The following is an 18,720-nucleotide window of genomic DNA, read 5'->3' as shown; positions in this document are numbered from 1 at the left end:
ATCACAACTCAGATACAAAAGGTCCTGTATATACACCCTCTTTAATAAAAACAGGTAAATATATAAGGACACTTTTCCACATCTTATCTGGGTCCCTACGGGAAGGACCCAGTTGAGCCCACAGTCTGCTGCCCTGTGCTAACAGGCACAATGTCCAGGAGGGGCAGGCTGGACAGGGGGAAGAGGGAGAGGAAAACAAAACAAAAGCACCTGCACCCAAAGGTCGCCCAAGTGTTGGCATCCCCACTCTTAGTAATTTCTTTCTTTTTATTCTAACCCTAATAATTCCAGTCAAATGAAGGCTGGGAGGAGCCCAGGAGTGAAGTTTATTTTAATATTGCTTTAATAGTAAGCAATAGGAAAGAACATGAATATTCATGAGGAGGGGAAAGATGAGAAAGCTGTGAGTGGCCACTCTGTGAACCATTATGCCATCTCCCATATAAATGAGTTTGTAGAGATCATAGATCAGACAGAAAATGCTATTAATCATGTTTGGTGTAGAAAAGGATTCAAAACTCTGTGTGTGTTCTGGCTGCAACCCTGTAAAATGCGTAGGGACTGACAAAGACTCCTCTTGACCAAACTTTAGAGAGTCAGGCTTCCCTGAGCTCTTCTTTTGACCAGGCCTCAACTTTGGCCTATCAAAATTGCAGATACTCAGCACAAAGGATTCAATTCATTCACCACCACATGAAAAGAGTCCAGTAAACTCTAACGTAGCTTCTAACAGCGAAAAGCTGTACCCCTAGGATGACCCTAGTCCCATTTAAAGGGCCTGCCTGAAAACAAACAAACAAACAAACAAATTCAAGGCCTTCCAAAGAATTTACTGTTTTTTCTAGTCAACACCTGAGCACAGGCCTCTGACCTCCCTTTTCTAGAACATTTACTAAAAAGAGCTTACAAATTGTAAACCTTCCTTTGTCACTTTGAGATCTCTATGCATCTCCTACAACTCTGTCTCTCAAGGACCTGAGAGCCATTTCTTTGAAATGTAATCAATAGGAAGGATAGGGCCTCTGTCTCCCAGCCTCTGTGGAAGTACAGACTCCTAAATTCAATAATGGCCAACTAAGAGACACAGCTGGCCTAATCGCATTTACACTGACCAACTCTGTCATTTTTCACTTTCCTGACTCTTAAGCTCCCACTGTTTCCCTTCCTTATTTGCTCATTTTTTTCTTTAAAACACCCAGCGACCTCTGTAATTGAAGTTGAGTTTAGTTCACACTAGACCTTCTTCCATAATACATTAGTGTATTACTGATTTCAATCTGTCCTTACTACTTTAACTAAGGGCTGGCTTTGCTTATCTTTGATAGGCCCCACTGCTGAGTAATTGAAGCCCTCCATCACTGCGTTTGATTTAGAGTGGTGAGATATTACTCATTAGAAATCATTAGCAAAATATTCTCTCTGCTTCAGTGAAGAAAAATCCCCACAAATAGCCATGATTACAAGTTAAACAAAACTTTGCTGGGAAACAACTATGATTTATGAATTCCACATTAAACATCTAAGTACATCTGTTATGCCCAACATAATGGCGACTCTTCCGTAATGGTTTCTTAGAATTACAAATGATGTATAAATTCCCATTGATTTACACATTTGGAGGGATGCACATGTGTTCTGAGTGATTGCCTATTATACTCAAATACCAGGTTTATACCATGGCCTTTATTCTTTTGTTTTGTGCCTCAGAATCTGGAAGTGCAGTCCTGTGTGGGGGCAGAGTTGCTACCCGAGAGGAATGTTTCCATATGTTGTAGATGACATTCACTTGTCTTAAGTGTTTTGAAATATATCTCAGAAATGATTCAAACTACTTTAGAAAAATGTAGGATTCAAAGAGTTTGTATTTAACTTCAAGTTCTGGTATCTGTTTAAGCCTGGTGTTAGGAAGTATGACTATGCGACCACAACTCTCACCTCCCAGCTGTCTCATCTTTGACTTCTCTCATACTCCTTACCCTGGAGGTGTCTAAACATAGCATGCATATGTAGGATTACATGACTTTATTCTTTCTGTGTGTTCTAGTCTCTTGTCCTTTGCTCTTTGACTATCTGATGAGCTTTTCATATTCTTCAAAACCCAGCTCAAGCCTGACTTCCTTAAGAAGCAGCCTGTATGTCTGCCCCTGCCTGCCTTCCGTTGGTCTCCTCTCTGTTGCAATAGCAACCATCTTGGCCCATACACCTCTGATTCTGGTGTTTGTATTTCTTATTATACATAAGTTCCCAGATGTATCATTGTATCCTTGGTGCTCAGCACAATTTCTGGCATAAAGTAAGGACTTAAAAGTGATTATAGAACAAATAGCTGAAGCTCTTTTTGCTTCCAGAGACTAATTTACATTACCAATCGTAATCAAGAGCTGATATTTAATTTTTCTCTTTCATCCAGCACACATTTTTGTTCATGTGCACATAGAGAATTGCTAGATGAATTAAGAAAAAAAATCTACAAAATATTAATATATATATATATGTATATATATATATATACATATATATATGTATATGGTTATCGGAAAAGTCATGACATATTTTTTCTATGTTTTTTGTTGCAAAAATGTGTCGTGACTTTTCCGACAACCATATATATATACCATATGTATATATATATATATATATGCCTGATTGCAGGCCCCCTACCCTCTCTGGGCCGGGAGCACTGAGGGGGCTGTGGGAAGAGATGCAGAGACATGTGACTTACATTTTGCAGCTGGACATGGTTCTTCACCAAGCTCTCTGACTTTGCCATTGTGCTGGATGCTTTGAGGCTGTAGTTTTTACCACTTTGTGGCTCCTTTAGCTGCTCTTGAATTTGTTTAGCTTGTTTCCTGCAGGTTTAAAGAAATAAATGTATAAATAGCTACATAAATGAACTCTATGCATATTTTTTTGAAGTTCACTCATTCCCATCACCTATATGTGTCACTTACTAAAGCTAAGTAAACTTCGTTAACAAAGAGAATCCTTCTCTTATTTTCAACCCCACCAAGAAATACTTCCAATTTTGAGAGAAGGTGGCATTATCCACCATCATCCAGGGACTCACATCCAATTGTGCTCTGAAGGCAGATAGAAACATAATGCGTTGTCCTCACCCCCATAGGTGCCAGAGGTCCCTAACACTGAGAGCTCAGCTGCAAAGAATTAGAAATGCTATGAAGGAGTAACCCATAAGAAAATGTGATGCTTGGACCTAGCAGCCACATATAACATACTTACAAAGTTATATTTATATGCGTACAATTCAATTATGTACAGTTTGACTGCATGGCTGACATACGTACCATAATGTGTGTATTTTCTTTTTTACAGTTTAGAAACAGCTAATTTATTGTTACCATCAACCCTGAATATAAAGAATTTTATCCCTTTGTAACTGTTTCTTTGTAAATCACAAAAATGGTTAACTTTTAGAGTGTCTACTATGTACCAAGCATCATTGTAAGTGTTTTCCATGTATCAACTCATTTATTCTTCCCAAAAATTCTGTGACAAGGCATTGATTCTATGCCCATTTAGTAGATGACAAAACTGAGGCACAAAAAGTTAAATTAAAGAATTTTCCCAGAGTCACATAGCTAGTAAGTGGTCGAGCTGGACTTGAATCCAGCCAGTCTGGCTGCATACTCTACTCTTCACTATGACTCAAAACCGCCAGACCACTTGCCTGTGGCCCCAAAGCCTCTCAGTGGGAAGGCTGAGGCTATTCTCAGTTTTTGGGCTCCAAGTAAAGCACGCCTGCCTGCATATGTGGGGTGACTGTTTGAGTTATTCATTGGCTGGCTAAGCCAGAGGGAAGCAGCAAATTACTGCCAAGCTGTCCTCTCCCAAGAGCTTTACAGCCATTATCTACCAGCAGAAGACTCAGTACCCATAAAACGAACAAACAAACAAACAAAATGAACCAAACCATGCAAACGAAAAAGCTTTGCAGAATCATCTCCCCTGAACTTTGCCTCTTCCTTTTTGGTGGCATACGTGGACTGGTCTAGTGCTGGGAGCTTCTCCAGCCAGGCAGCACTCTACAGGGCATGGGCTCAGGTATCAGAGGAATTGGGATTTGAATCCCAGCTCTAATAATATCCACCAGTTTTGTTTAGATTTCCTACATTAAAATGATTCATTTCTTAAATTTCCTGAGCCTCAGTTTCTTTGTCTGTAAACGGAGTTTGTAAAAGCTCTCTTTCATGGATACTAGGGAAACTAAATGTGAAAGCCCATGTGAAGTGTAAATAAGTCCCCTTCCTCATCATTGAGCAAGCTTACTTGTATGGGCAGATGCTACAGAGGAATCAAAACACTGGCTCAAAGATAAAGGAAAAGATCATCTTAATGGCATCTCTCACAAGCAAGTGACAGTATCTGCCATAGGATTTGGAGGTTCAGAGCACCATTGCCTCTTTTGAACTTGCAACACCAGGGTGATGTTCTCTGTTTGTGTAAACATTTCTTTTATCTTTTCAGTTACTTAGGGGGCTTCTGTCTCCAGGACTCTTAGTTGCTTTAATCCAGTCTTAACAATCTATCCACTTCCTAACAGCTAATCTGTAGCCTGTTGTTTAAAACAAATCTATCATATCAGCATTTTAAGAAGCACATTGGAGCCACACAATCCTATCAGGGACTCACTGATGAAGCAGACAGTCTACCTGAAGAAATCATCATGAAGCAGCAGAGGGAGCCTGGCACTGGACGAGGACCCAATTATTCTCCTGAGAATTAAATAGTAGAAACACTACCTTTTAAGTCATTCCATAATTCAGTGTCTGGGAAACGTAAACCTCTAAAGGAATTTTCCTCATAAAATGTCAGACTGAGTTTCCTAAATCCTTTTATAATTTGCTTTCCTTTACTTCCTTCTCACTCAAGCCCTGACTCGCTAATGCTCCAGGATAAATGGGCTGTCTTTTCTGCGCCTGCCTTCTTCTCCATCATCCCTCCCCTCTCCCAGGCATGCACATTTTTCCTCTTTCCTTCTGTCCCCCAGAAAATGGGAGCAGAGGAAATGAGCAGTGTCTGATCGCAATATCATTAGCCCTCTCGTGAGAGCAGTTACTCTGGGGAAGACAAGATACGGGCCTCGCACACAGGGACCCTGCTAGCCTAACAATGTCGGTGTTAAAACTGTATGGTTCGTTGAGTTTTAAGTTTCGCTGGCCCAATTAATCAGAAGGGAATGAGATGTAGTTATAGACTATCAGGTATCACAGCCTGTTGACAAACATTACTTGTCACACTGCTGGCTGGGCTCCTAGGGAACCAGGTGCTGAGACTGAGAGAACCTGCAGGGTTTTCATTAGGGAGGGCTCTTGGGGTGAACACCTGTGGAAGCAAAGGGACGGAAGCAGGGCTGGGCAGAGGGAGATGCTGGAATGTGATGCAGCCTCAGTGAAGAGCTCAGCAAGTTCCAAGGGAAGCTTTGAAACTGGCATGGCCTTATGCCCCAAGTTGGGACAAAAGTTGAGGCCTTCAAAGCCTCACATTGCCCTGTCATTGGATGTGGGCTATCTCAGGTGAGAACATGTGCCTGAGAAAGGTAACTCTTATCATGACTGGGTTTTAGCAACTGGGGATCTAAGACCTTCGTTGCTGAAGAAAGCATAGAGCATATATCAGAGCATCTACTGACTGTCCATCCATAAGAGGCTTTCTTCGTGACCTAAAATCTCTTACTTCAGAGGGTGATAACCAGCAGTCAGGGCAAGTGGCTACCATTATCAGCTTTTTACTGCTAGCACGAGCTCTCCTTTGTCCCCCATGTTTTCCCACTTGTGATAATTATTGGCCCCAGCTTCTGCTCCTGAAACTTCCCCCCCATCCCAATTCTGTTCTTAGAGTTACAATAAATCATGTCCTGCATTTCCAAAGACTCCTACAGCCAGCCTCACACGTCTTACCCACGTGAGTTGAAATTGCAAAGGAAACCTGCAAGAATTTATAGTTTCCATGTGAGCCATGTCAGCCAGATTTCAAAGGCTCAATTAATAGTTCTATTAGCTACTTATGGGACTATATGGACTTATTTGGAGCAATGAGAATTTCTTTCATTGTGTACTTTAGAATGGTAGGGGTTTAATTAACTTAGTCAGAAAATCCTCTGAATTCAAGGCATTCCTCACTTCTACTGCATCATATTACCTGCCTTCAAACTTTCATCACCTAATAATTTGCTGTAATCGTCCATCTGGTGAGGTCATGCCATACCAAGGGTGATGAGAGAATGAAGACAGAATCAGAGAGGTGGGATCTGAAGGATTATGGGAACTAAAATATAAATGACCAAGAGAATGTGAGCTTTCACGTAAATCCTGACTTTCCATGGCCAGGAACTATACATCCCAGTATATAAAATGAAAATTCAGAATTTATTTGGAAATAAAATGTATTTGGAAACCAGTGATAGAAAGATCCTAGAATCCTAGAAGACTTGGCAGTTCTAAGTTGAGTAAAGAAATTATACACATACAAACAACCTTAGAGTGTGTGTGAAAGTAAGGAAAGGTCAAGGTAGTGTGCTCAAGGTTTCGGGAAGAGAATTAGAAATCCACGAATGAGCACAGAGAATCTTGTGCTAGGGTGTAACAGAAATTAACATTGCTTTCAGCTATATAGATTCAATGCTTGGTGTGGGGTCTGGTATTCCTCTCAGGCAAAGAAAAATAAAGGAAGACCATGCGTGGAAATTGCACGGGGAAGGAAATATACTCTAATGATAACTATAACTCCACTTGGAAAAGGCTTCAATTTTTATTATTACTTTAGTATTCTCATACTTCTTATTTACTTTTTCATAAAAATGTGTCCCATCTGGGCAGGCAGAGAGACAACATCCTGACTAGTGTTCCTCCATCGGGTCAGTCCTCTGAGCTGCCCATAATGAATCTGATGTTGAGCAGTATTTCCATTAAACTCTCTGACAACTCTCTGAGCCCCAGGAAAAGACGCTAATCTCCGAGCCCACTTGCTGCCCAGAGAGGGAGAGTTGACAGCCCTGAAGATGGAATCCTCTAGTTACTCAGCTCTTCTCTGTTCTTGTGATTGTCATAATCAGTCTTTCAGGTAAATGTGGCACCACTACCAATTATACTCTATAAATAGGTGATTAAGTACTTCTTCATAGTAATTTGCTTATTGTTAAATACACAATTTCTTTCTTGCACACAGCCCGTTCAAGGAGACCCTCCTAACGCCCTGTGGGGTGTGACTACCCCTCTCATGCTCTCGTGCACACTCTTCACTTAGTCCTTACCCAGCCTCTAAGTTCCAGTGTGGGAAACGAGGTGTTAAATTATAGCAAGACTTCATTTAGTATTCACTCTTTTAAACACTATAGTGTGCTCTTTACAGTATTATCCCATTAATCCTTAACACATTCTAGAAGGTAGATAGTATTTTTGCCACATTTTACCCCAAAGGAAACTGAGACTAAGAAACATGATGTAATTTGCATAATAACACATGACAAGTAAGTGGCAACCTGAAGATTTAAACAGAGGCCTGGCTGATACAGAAAATCCTGACCAGGATGCCACACAACCTCCTTAGAGAAATACGATCACTAGGACATGACTTTCCTGACTCACTTGAGGCAGCTGCATTGCTAGTGGGAGGACAATGTGAGCCCATGTGGTAGAGTGGTTTAGAGTATGTGATGGAAACTAGAACCACGGGAATTCAAAGACCCTCTCTGCAATTTTCTACTGTGTGGCTTTGATAAATTAATATTTTAAAGTGAAATTCTAATATTATTTGAAAAATACAGCAATAATGCACGATTCCAATTGTCGTGAGGATTGGGAGATAATCCATGAAAAGCCCAGTGTCTCTGACAAAGAGTAAGTGCTTAAAAATGAACACTAAGAACTGTCACAGTCAAGGGTTGCCTAGGAGATGTGATAATTAAATGTAATGTGGTATCCTGATGCGGCCCCAGAACGAAGAAAGCACGTTAGGTAAAAACTCAAGAAATCTGGAAGTATGAACCCTAGTTATAATAATGTATCAATATTAAAGGCAGTATACTAATAAAAGACAATAATAGGGGAAGCTGGATCTGGGGGATATGGGCTCTATCTTTACTATTTTCACAATAATTCTGAAAATCTAAACCTATTCTGAAATAGTTTATTAAAAGTAATAGTTAGGAATTCTGATTTTATACTTGAGTTTCCATTAATTTTTTAAACCATAATGGCTGTTCTTTTTAAAGATCAACATATACAACATGCAGAGAAGTATCACAGACTATATCTAGAAATTGATCCATTTTGAGAAGAGCAAATGGGTAGAAAAATATATATCCAATGAAAAGCAATTATGCGTTGGTGTGGATTTCAGACAAGCTGTAGGAATAGAATCTGTGCCAACTTCTTTATGCCTATATGCCTTACAAGAAACCAAGAAATTTAATATTTTTATCTGCAGTTTCTATTTTAAGTGTAGATTAAGTCATTTCTGTAAATAAAATATCTTTATCAAAATTCATTGAAAATAAACATACATGTATATACACTTGTGTATATATATATATATACACACACATATATATGTTATGTATATTTTTTATTCTGCTTTTTAGTCACAAATAAGCACCTTTATCTGCAGAAAGTCTGGTTTTTAGGCCAAGGAATTATAGGGCATATTTGAGATGTGCATACCAACTGAATCAAAATAGATTTTATAGTATTCATATTTCCTATTTGGCTAAAACCCCTTTATGGGTATCACATAAAAACACTGTTAAAGGGAAAGTGTGGATATATGTGTCTCTATCTCTATCTCTATCTCTATCTCTATCTCTATCTCTATCTCTATCTAACTATCTCTATCTATCATCTATCTATCTATCTATCTATCTATCTATCTATCTATCTATCTATCTATCCATCCATTTTTTTAAGGCTACATACTGGTTGATAATGTTAGGTCTATAGCAGTGACCTCTCTGTTCAGAAGAGTTAACCCCTTAGTCACAGACAGACACTGAGCATTTAATTCTGGCAGGTGATCAAAATGTGCAAAGAACATGGAGTGTTCATGATAACTGTGTGCATGAAAGATAAACCACACACATGTATACACATGCTATACACACTCACTACAGTCTACAAAAGATTCTAAGCATTTGTAGATGTTTGATGGACACATTTGCACAGATCCCTCTGCCTGGAGATAAGGCTGAGAACTTAAAGAAAGACAAAGTGCTTCCTCTGAGAAGCAACCTTTTAACACTTGAGAAAAAATGATCTTACTTGCTTTTGAAGTAGAATGCTGCACAGAACATGCCCACGATGATAATTCCAAAGATGATACACGAAATTGACAGCACTTGCCTTTGATAAACTTCTTCACTCTCTGTGAATTTGAAAAACAGAATTAGAATAGATGTTAGCAGGGCACAGTAGAGACAACCTCCATCCTTGTACTTCTGATCTGGTAGGAGCCTTTCAACACAAACTTTTTTGTTCCTGTCATGAATAGGAAAACATGAGGAAATGATTGTGATTCAGTTTCTTTGCAATGGTCTATAGGATAGCTGGTTGCTATTTTTTTTTATCTGCATGGCTAAATCACAACTCATACAAAGATATCACAATTATGAATCTTATTATCAAAAGACATTCCATGACTTTAGGACATACTGAGGACACACATTTTTGAAATTATGATGGGATTCAAAATAATCTGCTAGAAAAACAAATATGTGTCCATCAGAACTTTCTTGTTTCAGTGATGACTTCTGGTTTATATCATGTGATACTGATGCCACCATACTTTATGATTTGGTCCTTGGATAAATTTCCAATTCAGCCACCTACCACTATGATTGACATCACTAATGAAAGAGGACTTCAATATGCATGTGAATATTTATTCATCCATTCTGTGACTTTTCAATACCAATGATCTGGCACAGCAATCTCAACCTTTATTATCAAGGTCATACATTACAGCTTTTTATTGCATAAAAGCAACAAGAATTCATAAACAAGCATTTTACTTTTCAGCCATTATCATTTACACTCCCAGCTAATTTTCTAAAATACATCTACTGAAACAGTTCTTCAATCTCATGAAGACTTTTTTATCCATCAATCTCAGAACTTTCTTTCTGTTAATTATCCTCTTCTTGTCTTATTTCTCTCTTTATACAGCATAGAGACTATGGTCCATGATTACAGCAATTCACTTTCTTGCAAATACCCTCAATTGCTGTATCATTTTCTCCTTCCCTTTTACCCATTTGGCAAAATAACTGTATGAATCCAAGACCCTGCCTTCTCCACCCCTCTACCTTGAACAGGTCAGAATTAGAGAGAAGATTGCACAATTGGGAAGATGGACATCAATAAAGGTTGACAACCACATTGCTTAAGCAGACATCTAGCAGTGGCTAACGGTCTCATCATCCTGCTTCCTCGTTCTCTTACTGACTACTCAGACTTCTCCACACTGCTCAAGCATCTGACTTAGCCTCACCTCTCTCACTCTCAGATCTTCTATGTATCTTACAAAGGAATGGAAGTCAGTATAGAATAAATCATCTCTGTTCACAACAAAAATATATATAATTAACTGCATCCTTATCTATAGCTTTTTGTTTTTCTCTTATTAACATAATCCAGTAATTCTCAAACTTTTGTATGCATTGGAGTCACCTTGAGGGCTATTGAAGGGCAGACTGCCACTTTCTCTCCCATAATTTTTGATTTAGTAAGTCAGAAGTGAGGACAGAATATTTGTATATTTAAGAAGTTCCCCAGTGATTCTAATGGTGCTGCTCTGTGAAACATACGTTGAGAACCACTGAATAGACTAAGAATCCTCAGAAAACGGATCACCTATATCAGAATAACCTAAGGGAGATTTGCTTTTCTTTGTTACTGCAAACTATGTTATCCATTTTGTACCTTCTAAATCAAAATCTTTATTTAAAAGAAATTTTCAGTAGTTTCTCATGCACACTAAAGTTAGGGAATGATTCAGTTAGAGAAAGTGCTATATTTTTATCAAAGTGTAATATGTTTGGATCTCAAGCTCTTCTGTCATTCGGGGTCTTTACAATAACTGAAAATAAAAAAAGAAGGGGAAACATTCCAATTCATTCTATAATGCCAGAATTACCTTTATATCAAAAAAAGACAAAGGCGGGCCAGCTGGGTGGCACAGCTGGCTAGAGCGTGAGCTCTGAGCAATAGGGTTGCTGGTTCAATTCTCACAAGGGACAGTGAGCTGTGCCTGAGCTGAGCAGCCACAAGGTGGCCAGATGGCTCAGCTGGTTCTCACATGCTCTTAACAACAAGGTTGCTGGTTTGACTCCCTCATGGGATGGTGGATTGTGCCCCCTCTCCCCAGAACCCCTCTTAACTAGATTGAAAGTGGCAGCTGGACTTGGAGCTGAGCTGTGCCCTCCACAACTAAAATTGAAGGTCAACAACTTGACTTGGAGTTGATGGGACCTGGAAAAACACAATGTTCTCCTTCCCCAATTCTCCAACACTGTTCCCTCCCCCAAAAATCTTAAAAAAAAAGACAAAGGCATAAAAAGGAAATAAATTACAGACATACATCCCTCATTGACATAGATGCAAAAATTCTTTAAAAAATTTATAGGAAATCAAATCCAACAAGATGTTAAAAATAATACATCATGACCAAGTGGGGTTTATACAAGGAATGCAAGGTTGGTTTAATATTTTAAAATTAATAAATGTGATTTGCAATTTTAACAATGAATGAAAAATGATTTAATTATCAGATTATAGGAAAACAATTACTAATACTAACTAAAAATTACTAACGCCTAACATTCATTCCTGATTCAGATTATCAAATCTAGGAATAAGAAGGGAACTTTCTCATCCTGATGAGGAATATGTATGAAAAAAATCTATACCTAATTGTAAAAGACTGAATATTCCTTAAAATCAGGAATAAAGCAACAATATCCACTCTTATCACTTCTATTCAACATTGTACTTGAGGTTTAGTCAATGGAATAAGGCAAAAATAGAAACTAAAGCCATTCAGTTTGGGAAGTAGAAGAACAATCATCTTTGTTCTCAAACAACATGATCATTCATGCACAAAAGCTGATGGAATAGACAAAGAGCTAGTATAACTAATAAGTTAGCTTAGCAAGTTTGCAGGATATAAGGTGGCAAGATAAATGATACTAAAATTAAATGTATGTCTATTTAATAGCAACAAATAATCAGAAATTAAAACAAAAGTATCATTTCTAATAGCATCAAAACATATAAAGTACACAGAGATAAATTTGAGAAAATATACACAAGGCCTTACACAGAAAACTACCAAACATTACTGAGAGAATTTAAAGAAGACCTAAATAAATTAGATATATCATGTTTATGAATCAAAAACTCAATATCATTAAGATGTGAATTCTCCTCAAGTTAGTAGATGGATTGAGTACAATCCTATTCAAAATCGCAGGAAGCATTTTATTGTTGTTATTGTTGTTGAAATTGACAAGTTGATTCTAAATGTTATGTGGAAATACAAAAGATCTAGATTAGCGAAAACAACTTTTGGCAGTGAGGAGATCAAAGTTGAAGGACTCAAACTACTTTATTCCAAGAATTATTATAAAGCTATATTAATCAAGGTAATATAGTATGGGCCTATTTATAGACAGATAAATCAATGAAACAGACAACAGAGTCCAGAAATATATAGAAACATATGTGGCCAATTGGTTTTTGAGAAGATGCCAAGGCAATTCAATGGGAAAAGGATCTTTTCAAAATATGACAATGTACAATAGTATAACCATTTCCACAAAAATGAACATTGAGCCTAACTTCATTTCTTATTCAAATATAAACTGACAGAGGATCATAGTCCTTTATGTAAAATTTTATACTGTAAAACTTTTAGAAGAAAATATAGGAAAAAATGTTAATAACCATGTGTTTGGCACAGTTTCCTTAACTACAACATGAACTATAAATAATTTTAAATCAATAAAATGGACTTCATCAAAACTAACAATGTTTGATTTTCAAAGACAACATTATGAAAATGCAAAGGCAAAGCACATTCTGAGAACGAAATCTGCAAAATATATATTCAACAACAAAATATATATTCAACAACATGGACTTGTATCTATAATATATACGGGTCTCTTACTACTCAATAATAAGACAAACAACCCAACTTAAAAATAGCTAAGATTTGAATGAACACTTTCCCAAATACATATAGATGGCAAATAAGTACATAAAAAGATGCTCAACACCAATAGTTATTACAGAATTGAAAATTAAACTATTAATATAATGCAGTACATGGTATCCCTAGGACAATGGCTAACATTTGGCTAAATTAAAGGATGGCCATACCAAGGGTGTGAAGCAATTTGAACTCTCATATACTTCTGGTAGAATGGTGTAATCACTTAGCAAATAGTTTCATGAAAGTTAAATATATGCCTACCCTATGATACAGCCATTCTATTCCTAGGTATTTACCCAAGACTAATGAAAGCATGTTTATTATGTGCATACATTTTCATAGCAGTTTTATTTGTAATAGTAAAAAACTGGAAACAATCCAAATGCCCATTAACAGGAGAATGGATAAACGAATAGTGGTGTGGTATATCCATACAATGGAATATTACTCAGCAATAAAAATGAATGAGCTACTGATATAAGCAACAATACCCATGAATCTCAGAGTAATTATGCTGATGGCAAATGAGAACAACAACAACAACAACAAAAAAAAAACTAACAAAAAACTAAAAATGGTCATGTGGCCCTCACAAGCCGTGGTTGACATTTTACATTTGGAAAGAGTCAAATTAAAGGAATAAAAAATGTGTCATTGATACCTTGTTTGGGCATAATGCTATTGTAAAGCATGCCATCCTTTCCACATTTTAAGCTCATTAAAATTTCCAATTGAACTTGTAAACAAATAAGTACTTGTACCAACTATAAAAAATTTCATTTTACTTAATTGCTGTGAGCTGATGACTGTAATGGAATATGCATGACATACATGTGATAATCTACCTGATCCAGCCTGTACCAACACAAAACATTATGAAAATGATAGATAATAATACCATTAAGACAAAAAAAATAAGACTGTATCCATTAAACTGAATGATTTCCTCATGAAATCTATGTGGTGTTTTTGTTCTTATTTGAAGCTAGTCAAATATAGCCTGGGGAAATGCACAATCAATTCTGAGTTTAATTCAAGAGTGAAATTAAAACTCCAAAGACTGTGAGTGAATTTATAGACCCAGGTGTAGTTATAATGATGATACTATCAATGCTTTTGATTCATAGAGTGTTACACAAGAACTAGCATGGTGAGGTGCAAAAAGTAAGGGGTTGAGAGTTTGGCAATTTGGATTTGACTTTAGTTTTAGCCAGTCTTAATAGATTAACCACAGATATATTACTTTACCTTTATAAACTTAAATTCCCTATCAGAATAAAGGCAATGATATGCAATGCCAAATGAAATAAAGAGCAGGTATACAATATTACAAATACACATACTATGATAAATTGACTTATTCATAAGGACCTATTCAGATCAGAGATCTGAAATATAAGATTAAGAGCCAACTAAGCAAGAGGAATAGGGATGAACAGAGCAGCCCAGAAAGAGAAAACAGTTTGTGCAAAGGTTCTGTGGTAGGAGATAAAATGAAATGGTCAGGAATCTGGAAGCTATCTCCTACCCTAGGGCCTTTGCACAGGCTCTTTTCCTTAGCAGGTTAACAGAGCAACAGAGGAAACAGGAACTTCCTGTGCAATGAACATGACATTACAACAGTAGGAAGGTACTGAAGGATTTGAAAGGAGAGGAGTGTGATGTGATATTTACATTCATTTTTTTGCTGCATTGTGGGGAAAAGATTAGAAGGGATAAAGTAAATGTATTGTAAATTAGGAGTCTATTATATCAGCTCAAGTAAGACATGAGGGATGTTTGTATGACAGTATTAACAACCACGGTGGAGAGTGAAATAAACAGAAGTGAAAAGGAGTTAGGTTGAAAACACTTAAGGGACTGGACGATGATGCTCTTAACTGAGACATAGAATATTGGAGGAGGTCCAGACTTGGGAGGAAAGGTAATAAACTCAGTTTTGAAATCAGTGAGTTTTAAAGGCTTATAAGATATTCAAGTAGAGATGTCAAGTAAACATTAAAATATGTAGATCTAGGCTAAGAGGGTATGGGTCTTGGCTATAAATATTTAGGGGTTATGCATATACTGAAACTAAGTGTGTTGATAAGATAGCCCCAAGAGAAAATTATAATCAGAGAAGAATGCCTCAGATAGAGCTTTAAGGGAACTCCACAATATCATGGAAGGCTATGGAAGGAACTTGCAGAGGAGATGAAAAAGGAGCAGCCAACCAGATGAGGAAAAAGGTAAAACCCAAACAAGAAAAGTAAAAAAAAAAAAAAAAAGTATCATGAAGGAAACATAAAGGGTTTTTCTAGGATAGGCAATTGAAGGCTTCTGATGTGCCAATAAGATACAGTCCTTTAATTTAGTGATGAAGAGGTCACTGAGGCACCTGCCCAAGCTCCTTTGATGAAATCATGAAGGTAGTTCCCATAACTCGCTGGGTCCTCCATCACAGATCTTTCATGTGCTGTAAGGAAAATGTACTTGCTGCAAACCAGCCCTGTCTTCTATCACTTTGGCCTGGATTTAGAATCTTAGAAATCTAGGAAGCAGTGAATGTCTTACTTGTAAATTGAGGCTACCGTTACCTTCATTGTAGAGGAGTTGAGAGGATTGAATGAGCTAAGATATATAGTGAGGAAGTTCTTAACTCTGAGTAATCATTAAATATTAGGCTGATGATAGAAAATTGCCATTTGAGGGACAATAAATGGGTGAACATTGGCAATTTAATTTGCTTCTATCTAACACGTGGTAACTTATTATTCTATGGGATATTAACATTTTTGCGCTCCGTTTTTAAAAACCCAGATTATGAAGTAATTTTTGAGGGCAAAAACCCATGTTTGCTTAACTTGGAATTGGTAAAGAGTGTTTTCATTACCTCCAGCTCCCAACTCTGGTCCTTTCTCCATTTCTGTTATGCACAGGATTTGCTCCTCTCTTTTTATATGATCATATTTCATGTTATAAAGGTGGGAACTAGAGAAGGCAATGTTACAGTGAAATTTCAGACACCAACATTGCACCAGTGAAGAATATCCTTTTAGGAGGCAGCGTGGCCTGAGACTCTCAGAAAGACCACTGCTGCGCTTACATGTTCCCTGTCACCCACCTCACTCAGGGAGCAGTGTGGACAGTTGGTATGCACGCCTGGGTTTAAACACCAGCTACCACTCTTCTTACTCTCTCTCATCCTTAGTCTTTGTCAGTAAAATGAGGAAAATACTGTATACCCCACATACTTGTTAAGGGATTCAATAGGAGAGCACAAATAAAGTGTCCGGGATAATGGATGGCATATAATCGATGCACAAAATGTGAGTTTCCTTCCTCTTCCCCTTTTCTCCTCGAGCCAGTATTCAAGTAAAACACAGGCCTTTAAAATACTCTGCTTCTTTTATGCAAAGCTAGCCTTACCTACAGGCAGTCAGTGACTAGGCTCCACTGTTTGTTCCCTGAGACCTAAATTGAAGGAAATTGCTTTTGTGTCACTTCATTTATCAACTAGCGCTTTTGAATTTGCTATGAAGATATGTTGGGGATGTAATGCATGCGATCCTCCTCGGGGCATGGGCTGTCTTTCATGCTGTCCTCACATCTACCCTTTCAGAAGGAAAGTGTGGTCCTCTTTGCGAGAGACGCAGAAGTCCTGGGAAACACCTAGGCTACAGCACTGCATGCTAAACCAGAGAGCTCACAGCTTAGGTCCTGGCTTGCAAAGCTGCCTGACAAGAATGCTTTTGGAAACTGTAAAAGTCTTCAGGATTCTAGAAGTCTCTCCACAAAAAAATTTTAAGCTGTATGGCATAGGAAAAAAAAAGTGATACCAACAGAAAATCATAGTTGCTGTTTTCTTACGCCATTTTCCTATGGAGGTTTCTGTATGAACAATAGAGGTGTCAGTAATCATGATGCTCTGGTAAGTTGCTGCACCTGTGAGGGGATGGAAAATGTTCTAACAGATGGCTCCATGTCCCCTTCAAGGATGGGACCCCAGGGGTCCCCTGCCTCTTGGGAATCTTTCCTTTGTATCCTGGTTTTAATTAAGTCTATAAGACATCAAACTTAAGCATGATTTTCCTAAGTATGCCAGTATCCAAGTAATGAGGCTTAAAGATAGACACACACACAAACACACACACCGGTAAGTCATATATAAGAGTAAAAGCTTTCCCACTTAGACCACCTGATATTCAACATATGCAAATCAGACCCTATGTAGAGCCACCACTAGGTGTTAAATGAAAGCATGATTACTTTGATAGTTCATTCTAGAGTCAAACTAACAACACCGGACTCCTGCTTATACAAGCATTCATTACCTGAGACCCTGTAGTTAAAGTCTACATTCGGAAGCGAAAGTCATCACAATCTTCACTAAAGAACATGCCATGTATGAAATCAGTCTTCATTCCAGTGTTCCTCCCTAATTTGAGCATTTGTTTCTATTCATCAGGTCAACCTTATAATCTATTTCTTGATTGAAGGCTTAGGATGTTTTTGTCCTCATTTTAACTGGATTAAGTTTAATTAGATTTATTCCAGTATGTATTATCCTTGGAACAAGAGGGCCTCCTGAATTTTGTTCTTCAAAATCAACAAATTATGGGGATAGATTAAAATATTAGGACCTTACAAGGAACTGCGGATTAATCTTGATGAGGAAAGAAGAATATTTAGAATGTTGGAAACTGGGGTTTATACTTTTTAATTTGAAGGCAAAAATGAACAAAAAGTTAAATGGCTTGATAACTGCACTAGTAAAGAAGAAATACTTATTTCATTAAGGTACAAGGAGGCAAGTGAAATGGATCTTCACTACGAGATCAGTGAGATCAAAGACACACTGGTGAGGTGAGGCACCCAGAGAGTATGAGATCTGACAATTAGGTTCACGAACTCATCTAGAAAAAGTGCTACATACCTCACTGAATATCACTACAATCACCTTCAAAGTACTCCCCTTAGGAAGCTCTGCACTGAGGCCAGCGCCTAATCCATCCTTCAAAGCAATTTTGGAACTCTTTCTGGAATGGCCATCAGAGCTGTCATTGTATTACCCTTGATGTCCTGAATGTCATCAAAATATCTTCCTTTCAATATTTCCTTTATCTTCGGGTAAAGAAAGAAGTCATTGGGGGCCAGATCAGGTGAGTAGGGAGGGTGTTCCAATACATTTATTTGTTTACTGACTAAAAACTCCCTCACAGACAGTGTCGTGTGAGCTGGTGCATTGTCTTGATGCAAGAGCCATGAATTGTTGGCAAAAAGTTCAGATTGTCTAACTTTTTTACACAGCCTTTTCAACACTTCCAAATAGTAAACTTGGTTAACTGTTTGTCCAGTTGGTACAAATTCATAATGAATAATCCCTCTGATATCAAAAGAGGTTAGCAATATTGTTGCAACAAGTTCACAGACTTAATTGTCAGACCTCATATGTGATAAGAATATCAGGAAGATCAAACAAGCTCCCTGATCCTTGCTGCTAGGAGCCCCAAGAAT

The 18,720-nt window shown here is 37.7% G+C and overlaps 1 protein-coding gene across 1 annotated transcript in view; it reads right to left on the bottom strand.

The window, feature by feature from the left end:
• LOC109373329 (pro-neuregulin-3, membrane-bound isoform) overlaps positions 1-18,720 on the bottom strand; it is a 342,257-nt gene that overhangs the window by 35,068 nt on the left and 288,469 nt on the right. Inside the window, exons 4-5 of the mRNA XM_019627100.1 lie at positions 9,273-9,375; positions 2,723-2,849 (exon numbers count right to left, since the gene is read on the bottom strand). Coding sequence (XP_019482645.1) covers positions 2,723-2,849; positions 9,273-9,375 — 230 coding nt within the window. The remainder of the gene's footprint in view (positions 1-2,722; positions 2,850-9,272; positions 9,376-18,720) is intronic.

This window comes from Hipposideros armiger, unplaced genomic scaffold (assembly GCF_001890085.2).
Source record: "Hipposideros armiger isolate ML-2016 unplaced genomic scaffold, ASM189008v1 scaffold_708, whole genome shotgun sequence".
Lineage (NCBI taxonomy): Eukaryota > Metazoa > Chordata > Mammalia > Chiroptera > Hipposideridae > Hipposideros > Hipposideros armiger.
The sequence above is the reverse complement of the archived record's forward strand: the minus strand, read 5'-3'. Positions and strand labels throughout refer to the sequence as shown.